Source organism: Camelina sativa, chromosome 13 (assembly GCF_000633955.1).
Source record: "Camelina sativa cultivar DH55 chromosome 13, Cs, whole genome shotgun sequence".
Taxonomy (NCBI): Eukaryota; Viridiplantae; Streptophyta; class Magnoliopsida; order Brassicales; family Brassicaceae; genus Camelina; species Camelina sativa.
Window position 1 is genome coordinate 18,555,042 of NC_025697.1, and position 21,881 is coordinate 18,576,922.

Below are 21,881 nucleotides of genomic sequence, written 5' to 3' on the forward strand. Positions count from 1 at the left end.
GGGACTTCAACGATATTATCTGTAATGAGGAGAAAGTTGGAGGACCTGTGAGTGCCTAGGGATCTTTCTCTGACCTGCACACCTTCATGTCCATCTATGACCTTTACAATCTAAAACACTCTAGAAATTTCCTTTCCTGGAGAGGTAAACGATATTCCCACCTGGTAAGATGTCGTCTTGACAGAGCAATGGCAAATAGTGAATGGGTTATGGCTTACCAGGTGGGAATATCGTTTTGAGGGCTCTGATCATCGCCCCGTAGTAACATCCTTTGATCCTGTTTTGAGAAAACATAGAAGTCTATTCAGGTATAATCGAAGATTCAAAGACAACCCTGACATTACTGACATAGTGGCTCAATCTTGGAACTCAAACCCCACAGCTCCCATAGATCAACGTCTACATTTCTGTCGACTTGCCATCATCCGCTGGAACAAGGAACAATGCCTAAATAGTCAACAAGAGATCTCCACCATCAGAGATCAACTTGAAGAAGCCATGTCTGAACATTCTTTCTCCGAGTCAGATATTGATGAACTAAACCAGAAATTAGCATTTGCGTATAAAAAAGAGGAGGAGTTCTGGAAACAACGTAGCCGCCAACTCTGGCTTACCCTTGGTGACAAGAACACCAGATTGTTTCATGCAGCTACAAAAGCTAGAAGAGCTCAAAATAACATATCTGTTATAGAAGACACCTCAGGAACAAAAGTGTATGAAGAAAAATATATTGTTAAGGCAATTTCTGGCTATTTTGAAGATATCTTTACCTCACAAGAAAGAGCAAGAATCAATGTAGTAAACGAGGCTCTCTCCCCTTGTATGCCATCCACCCTGGAGATCAAACAAGCCTGTTTTTCAATTCATGCGGGTAAGGCTCCAGGACCCGACGGTTTCTCTGCTAGCTTTTTCCAATCAAACTGGCATACAGTCGGGGATGCAATCACAGCGAAAGTCCAATCCTTCTTTATCACCGGAGACCTACCACAAAAGGCAAACCACACCCATGTGAGACTCATTGCAAAGATAACTACAGCTCAATAAGTATCATATTATAGACCAATTGCTCTATGCTCTGTTTACTATAAAATCATTGCAAAGCTGCTATCAAAGAGACTCCAACCTGTCTTGGACTCCTGCATTTCAGAGAATCAATCTGCTTTTGTGCCTCAACGAGTGCAAAGAAATGATGCTTCATGGCTGTCAAAACAGACATAAGTAAGGCATACGATAGATTAGAGTGGGATTTCATAAAAGCTGTACTGGAAAGAATGGGTTTTCATCAAACCTGGATCCATTGGATCATGCATGCATGTCTACAGTTTCATATTCTTTCCTACTAAATGGTCAAGCTAAAGGCCTAGTCAAACCTCAACGCGGTATCAGACAAGGAGACCCCCTATCCCCATACATCTTTATCCTCTGCAGTGAAGTTCTTTCCAGGCTTTGTCTAAACGCTCAAAATCAATGTTGTCTACCTGGCTTACGGGTGGCAAAAGGCAGTCCTTGAGTAAATCATCTCCTCTTTGCCGATGACACCATATTCTTCATCCGGTCTGATAAACACAGCTGCTCAAAAATTCGTAGTATCCTACAAAAATATGAAAATGCTTCGAGTCAAAAAATCAATCAACAAAAATCCTCCCTTACTTTCTCCAGTAAAACACCTCCAGAAATAAAGGAACAAGCTAAAAGGTTACTTGGAATTCAGAAAGAAGGAGGACAAGGAAAATATCTCGGTTTACCTGAGCTGTTTGGTAGAAAAAAGAAGGACCTGTTCACTTCTTTTCTGGATCGTATAAAGCAAAAAGTCCTCAGTTGGTCCTCCATTTTCCTATCCTCTGCGCAGAACTCACCATGTTAAAAGCAATCCTTACTGCAGTGCCAACTTACACCATGTCATGTTTCCATCTCCCAGCCTCCCTTTGCAAACACATTAAATCCGCCCTTACACGTTTTTTTGTGGGATACTAACATTGAAAATAAAAAGATGTCTTGGATAACATGGAAGAAAATCACCAAACCTTTTAAAATTGGCGGTCTGGGGCTAAGAGATCTGCAACTTTTCAATAAGGCATTACTTGCAAAAATCAGTTGGAGATTACTCACAAAACCTAACTGTCATCTTGCAAAAGTTCTGCTAGGGAAGTATTGTAAATTGATTTATTTACTGGATTGCATTGTACCTACCTCTGCTTCCCACGGGTGGAGAAGTATTTGCATGGGCAGAGACCTTCTCAAATCAAACTTGGGGATGTTGGTAGGATCTGGATCATCAATTCCTCTCTGGAGAACTCCTTGGCTTTCTACCTTTTCCTCATAGCACCAATGGGACCACCCACGGAAGCCACCCAACATCTTAAAGTCGCAGATATCCTTCTCCCAGACTCTCGAGAATGGAACATTGATCTGATTATACTCATCCTCCCTAACCATGAAAAGGATATTCTGAAGATTAAACCCGGTGCTACTGGAGCACCAGATGTCTGGGCTTGGCTACCTACTAATGATGGAATTTACTCTGCTAAATCAGGGTACTTTGAAGCCTCAAAGCTAACTGAAGAACTGGACACTAAGTCTTCACCACATTCACCACAACTACCTAACCCTGACCCTTCAATTGGTATTCCAATATCTGCTCCCTCAAGACATCTCAAAAAACCAAGTTACTACTATGGAAAGCAGCCCAAAATGCCTTACCTGTGGGAGAGAACCTTAAGTTCTGGAACATCTCTGACTCTGCTCTTTGTCCACACTACGGAGAGGAGGAGTCAACACTGCATCTTTTCTTTCACTGCCCGTACGCCCTGAAGCTATGGTCCATGGTCCTATCAAAAGACCCTTTCTCCCTTGGTAACCTAACCTTAGTAAAGGAGGGTATAGTCAAATCTTCCAACCTCATCTGCTTACCTCCTTCGGGTATAGGGCTGGGACCCGTTGCCCCTTGGATCATTTGGACGCTCTGGACTGCTCGTAATCGGCTAATTTTCAGTAATCTCCGCCTATCAGTGGAGGATGTGTTTCTCTTAGCTGTTTCTAGAGCAAAAGAATGACAATCTGCCCAATCCTCCCTACCCAGATCTAGCAAATCACCACGAACCAAATCCAAATCCCACCAATCATCCCTCTCCTGACCTTCTACACCGATGCCGCCTGGAAGGATACTGAAAAGGCGGGGTTAGGGTGGGTCATTAAGGATCGATTCTATCTCACCGTCTTGCAAGACTCTAAGTCGGTGACCGATTTAGGCTCCCTGCTGATGGCCGAAGCACTGACAACTCTCATTGCGGTGGAAGTAGCAATTGAATCGAACATCACCAATATCATTTTCGCTTCCGACTAGCAACTGCTGGTCCAATCTCTTAACTAGAAGATCCACCCAAAGGAACTTCATGGGACTCTACACGATGTCCTTGTACTCTCGACTACCTTTAATTCATGCTCTTTTACTTTCATTCCTTGCAATCAAAATGAACAAGCTGACGCTTTGGCAAAGGAGGCTCTCCTCTTTAGTTGTAATGCTCTTTGATTTTAATTAATTTACCCCCTTTGTCCAAAAAATAAAATAAAAATCAACCTAAGTAGGAAAATGAATAGCAAGCTACACTCACTTTCAACAGAGTCGGCCTTGAACTAAAGCTGGTGAAGTCCTTGCTTTTTTTTTTTGTTTGTTTGGAAAAGCAAGCATTTTCATTTAAACTAAAATCTCAAAAGAGGAAAGTTCATGCAACATAAAGCTAAGGTAATGAAACAAGAGAAACAACCTGACCTGGTTTTTTTAATAATAACAATATATAATTAAGCATCTCATTAAACCAACCAAACCACAACTCATCAATAAACCAACAACAACAATATGCACAAACAAACCAGGAAAAACAAGAATCAACCGCTGCTGACAAGATTGGTGTCGACTGACACCTACCTGGTGTTGATCGACACCGACTCTACAACACGTTCTACACGAAACCGAAAGTCAAAGAACCGCTTCCCAAATCCTCCAAATCGTCTGAAACTCACCCAAAAGTCCTGGAAACTCATTGGAACCAACAACCAACCACAAGCATACAATAAAACACCACAAAGTTAGAAGAATCAAACCACAAAAAATCAAGCAAAACAAAGGATTTTCAGGCTTAGATCAGTCATGGTCATGCACTCATCTTTTTTTGTAGAAAGTTTCTGACCCAAACTGACGAATCCAACATCTTAGAAGGCTTCTCTTTCGTTCCTAGCACCAGATCTCCACTCTACCGAAACAAATATCACCAAACTAGCTTAGAATCTCCAAAATCCCTCAAAAACACTCTCTCTTCTCTCTCTAAAATGGCAAAACAACTTCTTTTCCACGACCTAGGTCAAGTTTTCCCTTATATACATCGGTTAGCGATTCTCAAATAAACCAAACCAAACCAACATGACAATTTAAATCAACCCGGTCGAACAAAAAATTGATGGTGTCGATCGACACTCCCCTTGGTGTTTATCGACACCCATTCCGAAAACTCAAAATTTTGTTCGCGGATATTACAATTAATACAATGAAAATAAGGATAATTGTTCCATGAGTTTTCCAAGGGGGTGCTCAACTTTAAGAAGCTTGCAATGATTGAAAAATCTTCTGGTACCATAGCAGATTCGACTATGAAGACGGGTTTCACGAAATCCTCGACCAACGGATGGTCATAGACAGCTCGCGCGAATAACACATACGAGCTTGTGATAGAGTGCTCTACAAAGGGGATACAAGTTGGGTTTCTTTCCATCATGAGAAGGTTCAAAAGCAATTGATCAAAATCATTCAAGCTTTTGGAAATATCTCAAGATTCTTGATGAAGCTATACTCATGGAACAAATGATAAATGCAAAACCGTAACAGAGTAGGTAGGTTCTTCCTTACATGAAGCTATCAGCCATGGAAGTTAAGGAATTCCACACAAAACTTTTAGTCGGTTTGACAATGAAGAAAGAAGACAGACGCGAACTTCATTCCATTAGGCGATTGGTGATAATTGGGAATTATGGGGAGAGTACACGGGTTAGAGGCGGTTTGTGAGAATGGTTTCTCCTTAACGGAGTAGGTTTCCGGGGTTGGCCAAAGATAATCACTAAAGCGAGCCTAGATTGAAATCCTCGTCCATTCGAGGCAACACAAATATTTTCCGAATTAAAGGAACTTGAGAAAGGATTACATTCAACATATCGTGGCAGATTCTCCGAGACGGTTTGAGGGTGTTGGTGTGCATCTCCCTTTAAACTTGAGGCGGGAAGATTAAGCTTGACTTTGGACATCTTTTCACTCGATATATGATCCCTTAACAGGGGAAAACCGTGACCAAGCTCATGCCAACAGTGAGTCAGAGTGTGGAACTAGGTCAAGAAGCTTATACGAAAAAAATTCAACAAATAGCATCCATGCTACAAAATCCATCAAGTTAAGTGATCGAAGATGGTAGATCCATCAGGTGCAGCCCTTGCTTTATGTGCCAAAGTATAGATTGTATTGGAAGGCATCGATTTTCGAAAACCTTGCATAGTACAACGGTGAAGTCCTGCGAACATGTCTTCTTGGTGTATGGTTCAAGCCCTGCTGGGCTGGCACCGACTTTCATGAGCACAAAAAAAAAAAACTTAGGTTGGCTATATTTCCTTTTCAACCTCTCTTAAATTATTATTATTTTTCTTTGGAATTTGATCATCCTTTCATTTATCTTCCAATACGTTCGACCGAATTACTCGGTGTGACAGTGAATCGAAATGGTACCTAATAGATAAATTTGTCTTATGGTCTGTCCAATACGTAAAACCATTGGAATGGTACATCATATGAATGGGAAACATATGTACTATTTTTTTTATTAATATTAATGTTGGTTTTTGTTTTCTAGTTTCCGTTTGTCTTGAAATCCAAGCAAAATCATATCTCGTTTGATCATTGATTTTAACACTATCAACAAAATTTATGTCATTCGCTCTATGGTTTCTGATTACTAATGTAAAGTATTATTTACTTCAAATATATATCTATTTTTTGTACAACAAAAGATCAGCTCATGTGAGCCAATTAGGTGGGATGCATGCATGATTTAATTTTAACTGATTTTAAAAAATTTCAAGTCAAAAGGTTCCTTATTGATTTATTGTTCTTAAAATCTTAATAAAAATATATGTAGGATTTTGAAATAACGAGATTACCTTCAGATTTGAGCATTTTAAAATAAAATAAAAGAACTTTAGTGAGGATTATTGGTGAATGAATTTTAATTGATTTGAAAATCCAAGTGAATAACATGTTATTGGAACATTAATTTTTATTTTCTTATCAAAATTATATGGTACTCTTTCCGTAAAATATAAATATAAGTTAAAATCAGGTGTTATTTAAAACTATGATTCAAGGATTAGTTAATTACGCACTAAATTTTAATCGATAAAAAAATCAATTTAAACATTTGAGAATCATGTTATTTTGAACGGATTCATCATACTGGATGAAATTCACATATTGAAATGTTGAGTCAGTATTTTAAGTATTTCTTAATCATAGAAATTTTTTTAAATGAAATAAAATAGACAAAAATGTAACACCCTCTTATATTTTCGAATATGTTAAAAGCCAATGTGAAATAAAATCCTTATTAAATCCAAAGAGATCTCATTAAACGATTAATACCAGATTTTAAAAGTTTTTAACTAATTTATCCAAATTATTAAACAAATAACACCAGACTTATAAAATGAATAACAAATAATTTTGTAACAAATTTTAAATCAATAATCGAATGAAAAATGACTTTGTTGAATTTTCAAATTTCTTAAAATCCAATAACCAGTGACCACCTAAATTTTACACCTTATTTTATTTTTGAACAAACTAGGGTAGACCTTACTATTTTGAAAAAATGTAAAACTAGTTGAAATTTACAAATTCTATTTTTAATTAGTAGATTTGTAGTTGAAATTGTATTTTTAATTCCTATATAGATGTCAAATCAATTAAAATACACAAAAATAACCCTAATAGTTAATTTGGTTGATAAAATGAATACTTTAAGAACCATAATCATGTATTACTCATTATGCACTCCTTCTCTGGATCAAAGGAAGACATTTAGAAGAATAAAATTTTTCACTAGGCGTAAGAGATGAAAAACTCCGAGAATGGTTTGTCCGCAAACATACTCAGAACTTCAATGATTTCTCCTCTCAATGTGTACCATAAGTAGATCATGTTCAGAGCAATTCGCTGATCTAATACGGGCTCAAAATCAAAGAGATTCTTGAAAATGATAGACATTTCTAAATGTTATTCATCTAAATTTATGTAAATATCACACTTTGTTGACTTAATCACCGATATCATTTTTTTGGGAGATAACCATCTTCATTGAAGAGAAGGCAGAATAAGCAGTAAACGAGTGTCTCAAGTTGTATTTCGAGGATTTGATTATACCACACTTTGAGAATTCTTGCAAAAATATGATGGATGAATGCTACCAGAGAGGCTTTGGAGACCACACTAGCTTGGTCGAGAAACGAATTGCAGACCACACAAACTGGGCTGAGAAACTGATTGACATTGCTGTTGCAAGTTTAACAGTACTCTACTAGAAAGCAAGGTTACAATAGGTGAACGTTCACAAGTGCCAAACTGAGGCCAAGTTTTGCGTGAGTCTCTTGTTGGTAAATGAATCAGTGTAAAATCTTTGGTGAAAGAAATTCGTTCCTCATAAAACAGTATGACGCGGAATCAGTAAATCTCGTAGTGTTCTTTTTTTTTTTTTTGGTGAGAATCTCGTAGTGTTGTTTACGTGTATGCTGCTGTTGATTATTCAAGGAATAGGGAAAGCACTGCCTGGTGACAACTTTGCAGAAATAATTTTATACAAAAAAGTCTAATAACAAGTAACAACTATATGAAATTCTGTACAATAACTGAAAGAAACTAAATTTAGCTAACAACTTTGCAGAATTACTATAACAAAAATAGATTTACAGAAGAATTATATATAAGAACTTTACAAATTGCTTCTTAATACTTTGATTTGATAACCGCATATATATATATATATATATATATATATATATATATAAGAACCTAATAATGTAGGTATTAGAAAATACTGGATTTTATGAATAAAATCTGCCAAGATTAGTATATTATATTTTATCAAAATCAAACTTAAAAAAATCAACAAAAATCCCATGTACTTAAAAATAACATCATGGGTTCAATTTTGTTTTTTATTAGTATTTAATAAATAGTTAGATAAACATAAGGTTAATTTTGTCTTTCCTTGGTGTATATTTTTAATTATCAAACATATGGCCTAAATTCTTAATTTTAGGTTTCTTTTTAGGTTTTTTTCCTATAATTTACCGTTGTTATAAAGCTGAAACCTCTGTTCTTAAACAAGGTGAAATTCACAACTGGAAATTTACTTTCAATGCTAAAACCCTATAGTGACAGAAATTTATCGATAAAACCTCTTATAGGTAACTAGGTTAGCAAAACTTGTTTGGAGTAAGCCTGAAGAATGAGTTAACAGAGATATGGAAATTGGAGGTTGTTTTTGGGAGTTATCCAAATATAACTATAAAAGGAAGTTTAGGAAATAAGAAGTTTTTCTTTAAAGATTAGGAAATATGTTTGAGAGTTTCATATATAAGGAGATACAAGGGTGTTTCATAACTTATGAGCTTATGAGAGATTAAGAGATTGAGAGATTGAGGGAGACTTTAGTTTTTGAGTTATTTTTCTAAAGTCTAATAAAGAGAGGAATTCTTTATAAAATCTTTGTGTTTTTGATCTTTCTTTATAAACTAGATTTGGTATCATAGCCATACAAGATCAGAGAAAAACTATGGTAGAGGGTGTTATAGTACCGGCGAAAACTAAAGAAGGAGGATGATCTTCTTCTATTGTATGTCTATGTTGAACGCAATCAACTATATCCAGAAGAAAGTATTACTCCCGTATCACACCTCCTTTTTGTGAAAGACATTGCCTTGTCTCTATACTTCAAAATTTTCCTCCACATCCATGAACCTAAGTTCGACCTTGCACTAACTAACCACAACGCTTTTCCCCGAAGCAAAGTAGTGCGAGACCAGCTAACCCACATTGAGTCATTTGCTGAGACCAGCCTCCATATAAACTTTAGGAGACTTACTGTGTTTGTTTCAGAGAACAACTGGATACCAAGACCACCTTCCCGCTTTGGCTTACAGACCTTAGCCCAAGCTACCTTAGCTTTCCTCGTGTTCAACTCCGGACCTGAGCATAGGAAAACATAGCATAAACTTTCAATCTTAGTTAAACACTTTCTAGGTAACCTGAAAGTCGGTAGCCAAAAACTTGTGAGGCTTGTGAGAACCGATTGTATTACTTGGAGACAACCAGCAAAAGAAAAAACCGATTGTATTAGCCGCAAAACCCTAATCCACCACAACCATTAATTCTCTAATCGATCTAACACTAAAACAACACAACTTACCTGATAACACCTAGGAGAGAGTTTGCTTGACTCTTCCAATCCACCATAAAGTAATCACATCCTTCCCCACAGATATATAGATGATGGATCTCCCTTCTCCATCTCCTATGCCCAAAGCACAAGGACTCTCCCTTCAACATCCTTGCCGAACGACGAAGGAGAAGCTACCTTCCAGCCACTGCTTGATCTCTCCTACCCTCCCATGCCAATACCTCCTTTCTTTTCCCGTCCATCCCAAACCGCTAAACCGCACAAAACCGAAGAAAGAACCAAACCGAAAACCTTTAAACAATATGGTGTCGAGCAATACCTTCTTCACGGCTGACTTATTACAAGAAAAAAAACTGAAAGTAAACAAATGTTTGATGAAAACAAACTGAAAGTAAACATTACTACATCGAACAAGTTTTCGCATTATGCCTTTATTTCCAAGGCAACTTGCAAAGATAATTGAATCCTAATTTTCATGGGCCTTACTGGCTGGTTTACAACAATTGGAGGCAAGACGGTTGGTTAGTTACATTTTGAGGAACAGGGAGTGCCGTATCTGGAGGCATGATTGAATCAGCGTATGCGTTAACCAATTAATCGCCCTTATAGTTAGGATTTCATAAGGATATACGAGACACACCCATATGATCTGCAGATGGGATTGCATTGACGCATGGTAATTTCTCGTGGTCAAAACGATGGCATGTGCATTTTTTTGCATCCACATTTACAACATGAAAAGATGTATATGTAATCCCAGCTGCAGATCCCATGCAACAAACATCCATAAGTCTTGTTGCGGTTACAAGGGCGGTTTTTATTTCTTCTCTCTAATCGGCCCTTGTCACCCATCAACGATGGTGAATCGTTTTCACATCCATAAGTCTTGTTGCGGTGACAAGGATCGATTAGAGAGAAGAACAAAAAAAACAGAAAGGCTGATTTATGAAAACATGTCTGGTTTATAAGCATTTAACGACCAACTTATGTAACAATTACACATGAATTACCTGTAACAGTTTTGCAACACCTTGTGAGAGCGTTGTTCGCTACGATTTCGCATCCTCTATCTGTTCTCCGCCACCTCTTAGTGGGCCCATGTCCAATCCCATTCCATGGGCCCACCTTCCTTAATGGGCCTCACGTCCTCTCACTAGGTCCGTGAGTCCATCTCTACCCGACGGCCGATTTGCTACGCCCGAGATATTTAAAGACTTGTTACCTACCCCGAAAAATCACCAAATGATTTTTTCCTGTGTTCACTCGCACAACTCTGACAGTCACTTCCCAAAAGGTTAGCCATCCTGAGACTACTTCAGCTCAAGCATGCTTAAATCCAGAGTTCTCTTAGGACCCTTGACCGAAAAAAATAAATGCACTTTGGTGACATAGGTTGCCAAATAAATTTTTTAAAACCTCTCTGCATATCTTTGATACCGGGGTGTCATAATTCACCCCCACTAATAGATCATAATGTCCTCGTTGCGTAACAAGACCGTCACCCTGGACGGTGTGAGACCACTGACTCCACACTCGTCTGGGTTTGGCTCTGATACCACTTGTAACATCTCGACCGCCACTTCTTAGTGGGCTCCATGTCCAATCCCAGTCCATGGGTCAACCTTCCTTAATGGGCCTCACATCCTCTCACTAGGCCCGTGAGCTCATCTCTATCCGACGACCGGTGTGTTACGTCCGAGAGATTTTAAAGAATTGTTACCGTCCCTACAAATCACCACATGATCTTTTCCTATGTTTTGTCCTAACTCGCACAGTTCCGACAGTCACTTTCCAAAGGTTACCCATCATGAGAATTGCATGCTTAACTCTATAGTTCTCTCAAGACCCTTGACTGAAAACATAAGTGCACTTTGGTGACATAGGTGACCAAATCAATTCTTTTAAACCTCTGCATGTCCCTGAAACCGGGGTGTCACAACTTCAATCTCATTGAAAGCCTCTGTAAAATCAGCAAGCCTAAAACACCTTGCTGCTTTTTTCACTAGAGGGAACAAATGTTTTCCTTTGAATTTTACCAAAATATTCTTATACAAATGGTAAGTGTAAATTCCAGGAGAAGCCAACAGATACACATCACCAATTTTTGTCCCTATTGACTAATGTTTGTTCGTGATTATGGCAAGATCCTTATGTCAGGAATAACAACTTTGAGTTGCATAAAAAACCAATGCCAAGAATCATCATTTTCAGTGTCAACAATACCGAAAGCTATTGGGAAAATTTGAAAATTACCATCCTGAGTTAGGGCTGTAGAAGGGTCCATTTGTAACTACCATGGAGAAACGTACCGTTGACAACAACAACTTTGCGCATGAAAGGAAACCCAGCAACACTTGCACCAAAAGCAATTAAAACATATTTGAATTTTCCACACCCATCTATTTGAAGAAGCGTGACTGTATTCGGATTCACCTGTCTTATCATGTATATGTAAGAAGGTAATTCTTTAAAACTACTCTCAGAAGTTCCCTGATCGATCTGCCTTGCAAACCTTAGTGTTCGATGTGACTTCCAATAATCCATCTGTCAACACCAAGATATTAATAAATCAGCCGGAATGAGAATAAACCAGTCATATCGTAATGATAAGTCAGCCATAATATATATATATATATATAACTCAGCCGAGAAAAAGCTGTAAGTCAGCCAAAATGTATTAATAAATCAGCCGGAATGTAAACAACATAGCCATAACGTAATGATAAGTCAACCTGAATGTACTAATAAGTCAGCTGAAATTAGTAATTACCTTTATACTAAAATGCTTATTGATAATTAGTTTGACACTTTGTGGTTTAACTGACTGACGAACATCACCAAGAAAGTCCTTGTAAAGAACTCCCAAAATATCAGGTGTTGCTTGTCGAGGTCGATTAGAACGTTCCATCACAGAACCTGTGTGTTCCGAATCGTTTTTACCAACATAAAAATGCGGCTTATTCCCTTGTTTTGATGCACGGAGTCTCCAACGACATCCATCAACCCAGAACTTAATAATCACTGTACTCGAATTTTATAATGGTACATCAAAATGAAATCCATCTCTTACCGAAAGATATTTCAGTCGTTTCTCCAACTCGTCTTTGCTTCCATATCATTGTCCTACAACGAGGTCTAGCAAAGACATCGCCAATCTTAAAGCCTCTGAGTTGAAACAACCCAACCCGTTTTTTTCAAATATATAATTAAGCATCCTATACTACTTAATTAACCAACAACATGAACATTACTAACCAACCATATAACGAATAACATGAACAGCGGAATACATATAACCATAATCATCTAGACAATATCATTCCTAACCATTCTATCCAACAACGTAGCATGATTCTATACAAGGTTCCAACATCAATAACATAACCATAACACAATAAACGAGACCCTAGATCATCCTCCTCCTCATCGCCTTGATTACACGTCTCATACATGCACACCACAAACAACAATTGAGATGCGTGAGTATTATCACAAATACACTGGACTATACACACAAGCAAAAAAGACAAACACAGACAATACACAAAACAAGCAAACCAGGCAATTATGAACACATCTATGATTATGCAACTTTGCGTCGACCGACGCAACCTTGCATCGACCGTTGCAACATCATTGCGTCGACCGATTCAACCTCCAAATCTGTAGCTGCGTCAACCGATGCACTCCTTGCATCGACCTATGCAACGTCCATCGTCTCCATCAAATTCCTAACTGCATCGACTGGTGGAGTATCTTGTGACATATGTTTCAAGCATTTCTCAAGAACATGTAGCTCAACTTTAGCTGATGTCTCAACAGGTTCAATCCCTAGTCATCGAGAACCATCTACACAAGCTTGTCGTGCGTTGTTTCCGCATCTATCTGTAGAACTCCATACACTCTATCGTCGGTGTTAAATACATATTTATCTTTCCCAATTACCGGAAACAACAATTACCGGAACAAGATCTATCATATATCATAGTAGGATGAAAGAAAATGAAGAAGAATGAGGAAGACGATGATGAATTGGATGTTGAAAAATTAAGTGATGAATATCTCTATTGATGTGAAGAATAAGGTGAAGAACATGTAAATAATTTTGAACAAGGTGAAGAACAAGACGAGTAGAAAAAGACGTTTCGTATTTCTTATAATGATGATGACATGAAATGATGACATGGAATGATACATCCGACGTGATTTTTTAATTGATGAAGTGGCAAGTAAGCTACCAAACGAACATGTAAATCAGTCTAAATAAACCAGCTATCAAACAAAACTTTAAGTTAGTCGCTCCATGAATTCTATTATGTTAGCTAACGAACGAAAAAACGGCTGCCAAATATAGCCGTTTAATGCTGTCACTCAACTAAAAATCTTTAACTCAACCGTATCGTTTAATAAATCGGTCGTAATTGCATGCTATTCTGGTAATTAATCTTTCCTTACTAAGTCAACCGTAAAATGGGCGATTTTTTCGTTAATCCAGCTCATGATTTATGACACTTAAACATAAATCAGCCTTAACGACATCCATAAGTAAGTCGTCGTTAATAACTTAGCCAATCAGAGAAAGTTAATTCAGTCGTGTCGAAGTATTAAGTCAGTCAAAATTTTGACAAATCAACCATCGGATAATAACTCAGCCGTAATTACAGTTGGGTTATGCTCGAAAGTCAGTCATTTCTCATAACTCATATAATTTCATTAAGTCAGTCATAACTCCAGGCTGGGTTATGCTCGTAAGTCAATCGTTTGCTCATAAATTAAGCCATTTTTCTTAAATTAGCCGCAACATACCGTAACTCTGTCGTCATTTCCGCTGTAGCGCTTTACGGCTGAGTTATTTAATACATGTCAACGATTTCTGACTTGACGATATGTTTTTTTTAATGTGAAATTAAAAAAATAATGGCATTTTTTGTAATTACGTTTTTTCTATAATGTGTAACAAAAATAGGCTAGGTATGAAATATATACTCGAAATGTTGTAGTAATAATAAAAAAATTCTGTATTCACCTAATTTGTATGATATTTGAGTAATTTTTAATTGTTTATAATATACAACACACACCAAATTACTACTTCCTCTCTATTAGAAAGGATGATTTTTTAAGATTTTTACATGAATTAAGAAAACATTTATTTTTTTAACTATAAATGTAATTTTATTTATAATAACCTGTTTTCCGTAACTGTTAACCAATATTAATTTACCAAAATAACAAATTCTCAATTAACTTGATGTCTATAATTTTATAGCATTAATTGAAAAAAATTACAAAAAAATCAATTTTTGTGATACAAGAAAAAATCCTACAAAATCATGCTTTATGATACAAAATTTATAGGATAACACTAATAAAAATATTATATTATAGAATGAACAAATATTTGTTTATTTTATTATAAGTGACATTATATATGTGAATCAAGTTTTGGACGTCAAAAGAAAAAGGAAATAATTTCTCTTACCAAGGAAAAGGAAATAATTTTTTTGTAAACTAATAAACGCAAGTTTTTTTTTTCATTACTGAATTAGATGTCAACACATGTTCGTAAGGATCAAAATAAAAAATCCTTAGCTAAGGATTGATTCTACACTTTATTAACATTTTTGATTTATTTTTTTTTGCTTTATACCCTAAGAAATTTGTTAACATCTCTCCGACGGAGATGACCTAGAAACGCACATGCAAGTATCAGACTCTCTTCGCAATAACCCGATGCCGATGGCTTAAATTGAAATTCACGATGGCCCCTACACCTCTTTCCACAACGCTCTCTTATCCATTTCCCGCGTTTTTGGTCAGGTAGAGGCCTAAGATATGGCCCAGTTGGCCCGTATGGCTCCATGAAGTCGATCCTGTAACTAATTGTACATAAACCATGAAACATAAATTATTTCAATTTTAAAAAATAATTATATTCGTCTTGTAAAAATAGATGTTTTGAAGAGACTAAAAGTAATAATAAAATGTTTACAATATATTATTTCATCAAATTCATTTATTATTATTGACACAACACACATAACATTGTAACTAAAAGTGAATTATATACAATAAAATGAAATGTCATGTAAATTTACTTAGAATATCAAGTATTACCATTTATGTGAAGATTATCTTGACACATTTAACAAAAAGGAAGAACAAAAAAAAGGTTAAATCAGATTATATCACAATATTCCTTCATAATATATTATGACCATCTATATTTATAAATAAATAAATTTACAAAAATAGGTGAAATTATCACAAAAATGCTGTTTTGGTGTCAGTTTTCTAGGTCTAGCATGGAATATTTGTAAAAGATATGATAAATTCAGTAGTGAAAGTTAATTATGACACATATGACATATGTCAAAACTATAGTTAAATTGATAGTTTTAAATGCCATATATAAAAATAAATTATGAAAATAACTAAATGTTACGTTTAACAATGATTATAAATAAAAATACTAACCTAGCACAGGAATGACGAGAAGAATTGGAAATATAAATGAGAATGCTTTGTTCATCATTTTGGTGATAGAAATTAATTATTTTGTCTTTCAAAAATTGATTTTTTGTTTGAAAATGAAAATGAAAAGGAAAAAAGGGCATATATATATATATATATATATATATATATAAATTTGTTAGAAGTTGAATGTACCACACATTACAACATATCTATTTTAAGCTATATATCTATCACCTTAAATTTTGATTCAGATTGCTTGATTAATTGCACCTATAAAGGCATGAGACTCGCTCTTTCTCATAAGATTGATTTGCAATCTATATAAAACCAATAAAAGTTGGAGCATTTTCGTATTCATTAATTTCTGTGTCATTTTTCTAAAATACCTTTTCATATTGTATATTTTTAAAAATACACATTTTCTATATACAAAATGACTAAATTTTAAACCCTAAACTCCAAATACTAACTCATACTCCTTTAAAACTACACCATAAATGTAAAATAGAGAACCTGAATCTCAAAAAAACTTTACTCTCTCTCTCGAGGAAGTGTTCGCCCTAGCCGTCAACCAAGAGCTTTTCTCCGATGGTCGGCGATGGGTGGCTTCCACAGCACCATCGTCGGTTCCAGTTTCTTCACGTTTTAGTTTGTCTTCCTAGATTTTTCAATACTCAGCTTCATTGTCTCCAACCTTTGTCCTTTACTCTCGGTGATGGTAAGTTCCTTTCGGCGTGGTGACTATCTCGGAGGATTGGTGGCCGATTCTTGATGTTCGGAAGTGGATTTATTCTCCGGTGGCTCCTTTTTGTATTTCCGACCTGGTCGTGGAGGTTCAAGGTTGTCGATCTGGTTTTAATGTCTCGACACTCTAGTTCATTGGCTCTGTTCTCGTTTGATTGTGAGTCGGTGATGACTTGTCACATGTTCCGGTTGCTTTTGAGGTGGATATGAAGAGCTTTTTCTTGGATTTTGTTTGCTTTGTGGTGGTGTTGTCTCGGCTGAGGCTTGTATTTAGTCAGCTTCTCGTATCCCTGAATTTGCTTGAAGTTCCCTTTGATTTTGCGACATCGGCCTCATTTTTTTTAGGTTCCTCCTCTTTTGGTTGTGTTGAGTGACTTGGCTTTGGTTTTATGTTGTTTGATAGCTTATGTCCTTCTTTTTTTACTACGGTCTAATCGTTGTTTAGGCTCGGTCTTTGGATTTAGAGGTCCTTAATCTACGGGTTGACCTTTTCGTGCAATCTGGTATCAGCTCTTTTGTGGCCTATCTTCTTTGATTTGGTTGTTAGCCTGGTTGACTTGTTCTGCTACGGTAATCTTTCTTGGATTTTGCTTGTGGTTTGTCTCTGATTGCCCTTCCATGGCTGAGTTTTCAATTGGGTTCCTCTTATTGCAAATCGTGGATGGTTCAGCTTACCCACTTGTTTGGGTTTCCTCCAGTTTTGCTAGAAGGTTGGTTTGGTCGTCTTTCTTGAGCTAGTGCGTTCATCTTCCTTCGTCAATATCTCTGTCAGGGTCCCCGATTCGTTCTACTTCAACTCGCCTTCTCCATGGTTCTCTGGTTTGGGCTTAATTGAGATTATTCCATTGATAGTTCCTTCAGGTTCTGTAGTTTGTTTTTCGGTATAAGGTTCCCTCTTTTGGGTGTAGTTTCCCTCTTTTGGGCTCTAGTTTCTGGGGATAGCTTTGTTTTTTGTCCAGCTTGGTGTTTCAAAAATGTATTCCACCCTTGTAGTTCAAAATCGTATTTTATAATGAAAATCTTCAGATGAAAAAAAAAAGAGAACCTGAACCTAAAAAACAATTTAAAAAAAAAACTAAAAGTTAATTTTTATTGTGATAACGTGGGAGCTACGTTATTATGTGCAAACCTAGTTTTCCACTCCAAAATGAAGCACAATGAGATAGATTATCATTTCATTTATGGTCAGGTACAACAAGGTGCTCTACTCATATCCCATGTCCACACCAAAGATCAACTTGCAGATGCCCTGATGAATTCACTACCACAAGGCAGAAACTCAATTCAGTGAGCTAAGAAGCAAGATTGGAATGATAGCTACCCCTCCAATATCTTGAGGGGGATGTTAGAGATATGATTAGATATGGTTAGTTTTATATTAATGTCTCAATATCTCATCTCTATGTATTAGGAATTTTCTGTATTTGCTAGAATAATTGACTATATGTTTGTTACTTTATAATAATAATATACGTTTTGAAAAAGATGTATGTGAGTATTAGACTTAAATTCTTAAAAAGTTTGAAAATCTGGTATATTTAAAAGACAATATTTATAAACATATTATATTTGATAAATTATAGTTTCAACAAGAAAACTAAATTAATAAAGAGAATTAGTTAGAAATACCCTTTTTGATATACCTTTCCAAAAATATCCATTTTTTTGGTCATTTTCATTTTTTCTTTCTTTTAATTTTTTATGATCATTTTTCCCTTACATGAAAATTAGTTTAATCAATAAAATGAAAACCAAATTTTCCCGCCACAAAATTTTTTTTGACATATTTTCCCGCCAAAAAAAAGTTGACAAAATATTTCGACACAATAATTTTTCCGCCAAAAAAAAAAGTTACAAGGCTTTTATAAAGTTCTTAAAAGGTTTCCAACCTTGTAAAGCGTTTGCAAGGTTTTTAAAAGGTTTTTCTAAAACGTAAGTAAAACGTAATTTGTAGTTATCAACTTTACTTGTGTACTAGGTGATACCCCGCGTGCTACAACACAGGATAACGAATATTGTAATTAATTTATGTATATTTCGAAGTGCATAAAATATTTTGATTTATGTGTTTTTTATTATTTTGAAATTTTAAATGTTAATACATATTTAGATAAGTATGTTGTTTAGACATCGTTAATCCTTTGCACGGTAACATATATACAACGATCGTTTTGCAGTTTTTAAGTGATAGTGGTATGATTATAGGTGTTAAATCCAAATAACAGATTTTGATAACTACAAATTTATGTTACCCCATGCTAGGTAATTTGTAGTTATCCATGGAGTAAGATAAAGTTGTAGTTATCAAAATAAAAAATAAAAACATAGAGTTGAGAATTTTCATCATTTTGTTGAAACTGTAAAGAGCTCCCTTCTTTTTTTTTTCGTTTTTTGTAGTATTAACGAGTCGGATTTTTTGGACAAGTTTGTCTAGGATGTGGTGAATATGTTAGCCAAACTGGAAACCAATGAGAGAGAGACTAAGGTTTTTCAAAAGGGGAAGCAAAAAAAGCAGGAGATTATAAAAATATTACCAATACTATTATTACTGATAATAATACTACTTCGCCTTTCTTTGGAATCAAGAAACGTGTGGAGCAATTGAAGGAGAAGTTAAAATGGATTGCTATGAGGAGACTCGCGTAGTTGGAGTTGTTGGGATAAAAGGTATCGGGAAGACAAAACTCGCGGAGATGTTGTTTGAGGAGATAAAAGGTGAGTTTGAGAGACCTGTTTTCTTCAGGAACCAAATCCGCAGAAAAATGAAGAGTGACAAGAAGCTCGGCTTGTTATTAAACCTCTTCTTGGAAAGTATTTTGAAGAAGACAAAGTATGTGACTTTGTCGATAACGGATAAGACTACACATGATGAAGACGTGAAGAAGCAGCTACTTGAAACCCAACATCTTCTCGTCTTGGACAATTTGAATGTCAAGGACGAGATAGTGCATCTTTTAGGAGACCGCGGATGAATCACACAAGGGAGCAAGATAGTTATCGTGGCAAGCGACAAGTCACTGGTCCAAGGTTTAAACGAGAAGGAAGGGTTATAGTGCTTCAGTCATCACGCCTTTTTAGATGCCACACGTTCTGCCTCTGATGAAGGGAACCTCTTGACATTATCAAGAAAGTTTGTGGATCACGCTAGAGGAAACCCATCAGCTCTTATACTACTCGGCAAAGAATTTTGGGGAAGAGACATGGGTGAATGGGAGTCCATGCTTTCCACACTAGAAAAGAGTCCCAACAAGAACATTCAGGATCTCCTGAACTCGTGTTATGACGGTCTTACTGAGCCGCAACAAGACGCGTTTCTTGATATAACATGTTGTAAATGCAGATTCTAGAACAACTCGCTGAGAGGAATAAGTTGTTGTGTCGAACAGAGTGTTGTGCCAATCAGGAAGTTGCCTCAGATCACAGACGCCCGAGTTGCTGACGTGGTAGGACGTGAGTGGATGTGATGATGTTTCGAGGAAAGTTGATGACTTGGCATTGAAGATAGAGACGAGATTGTTCTTGGAGATATGAAGAATATTCTCCACCGCAAATTAAGGAAAGGATAAACTTGAGCAGCAATCAGTTTCTTTATCCTTGGAGATATGAAGAATATTCTCTACAACAAATAAGGAAAAGATAAGGATGAGAGCAAACAGTTTCTTTATCCCTTGATACTTGGAGATTCGCCTTCTAGGGTTTCTCAAGTTGTGTATATATATTCTATGAGTAGGCCACAAGCCAATTCGAGCACTCTAGAATATTGATACAGTTGTAAACTTCGAAGCCAGAAAAATAAGGCTTAGAAGGTGTGCTCCCAGTTCTCTGTGACGTTAATCAGGGAGGTGATTAAGTGCGCAGAGAATTGTTTTTCTTTCTCTTAGATCTACACTGGTGAGAGTTTAGATAGAAAAGAGAGATGGTTGGTTTTCGTCTCTTATAGATAAAAAGAAAGAGGGTTGGTTTTCTTCTCTTATAGATAAAAAGAGAGAGGGTTGTTTTTCTTCTCTTAGATCTACACAGGGTGTTGTGTTAGATAGAAAAGAGAAAGTTCCAGATTCATTCTTAGTCGGGATCAATCCTATTAGGTAGAATAGATTGAGTAAGGGCCGAGACAAAATTGTATCATTGTAAGAGATAAATTTTTTTAATAAGATTGAAGAGAAAAACGTTAGCTTGGCGCGTTCCAAGTGTATATCAGTGTGTTGTGTGTCTCTATACCTTTACAATTGGTATCAGAGCAGACGCCTGATAAAAGAATTGTTTATCTTTTCAATAGGTGAGATCTTGAGACGAGGTATGGAAAATCCACAACAGTTTGTTGATGAGAACAATCCATTGATGCTTGATGATGAGCATTATGATGATTGGAAAGCACAAATCAGACAAATGATACAGAGTCATGATATAAAAGCCTGGTTCGCTGTTGAAGATGGATGGTCACTTTCAACATTTAAGAACATCAGAGGAGAAACTGTAATAAAGCCTTATAAGCTGTGGATGGCTGAGGAGAAGTTAAAAGGAAAACAAAACGCTGAAGCACTATCTACTATTTTCAGCTGCTTGCCGATGGATCTGTTTGCCAGGGTGCAAGAGTGTATGTCGGCGAAAGAAGCTTGGGATCTTTTGGAACCCTTCTCTAAGGAAACCAAAAGGGTGAAGAAGGTATACAAGGATAAGAGTTCTGGTGAACAGAAGGTTGATCCGTGTGCGAAATTAGTTCAGACAGATGAACTGCAGATGAGTAAGAATTATCAGAAGGCTGAGGAATCATTCACTCTGAAGACTGTAGAAACTCAGACGTCTGTTCAAGGTAATGAGGAAGTACTGAGCAAGACGCAGATCAGAAGGCTTAAGGGTGTACAACGTCAATAACAATCTTCCTCATCCAGATCTGGTGCAGAGAAAGAATCTCAGAGTTCTGATTATCAAGGTTATGGACACTTCCAATCAGAATGTTCTGCACTTGAAAGAAGAAGCGTGTTGAAGTGTTATAACCGTCAAGGCTGTGGTTTTACGAAACCTTGTCTGACATTGAGTAATATTGATTCAAGCAAAGAAGATGATGAGAATCAGAAGTATGTTTTGAAGCCTAAGGTTGATGTGGGTGGCTTCTCTATTGAGAAATAAGTCACCGCTCTGGCTAAGGATCTGATTCTGCAGCAGAAGGAGAAT

At 36.5% G+C, this 21,881-nt stretch overlaps 1 protein-coding gene across 1 annotated transcript; it reads left to right on the forward strand.

The window, feature by feature from the left end:
• On the forward strand, positions 19,328-19,681 carry LOC104738367 (disease resistance-like protein CSA1). Its single transcript, XM_010458551.1, has one exon. The coding sequence runs from the start codon at positions 19,328-19,330 to the stop codon at positions 19,679-19,681; it is 354 nt and encodes a 117-aa protein (XP_010456853.1).

Coding starts and splice junctions, on each gene's coding strand:
- LOC104738367 (XM_010458551.1), top strand. CDS start 19,328: ATGGATTGCTATGAGGAGACTCGCGTAGTTGGAGTTGTTGGGATAAAA.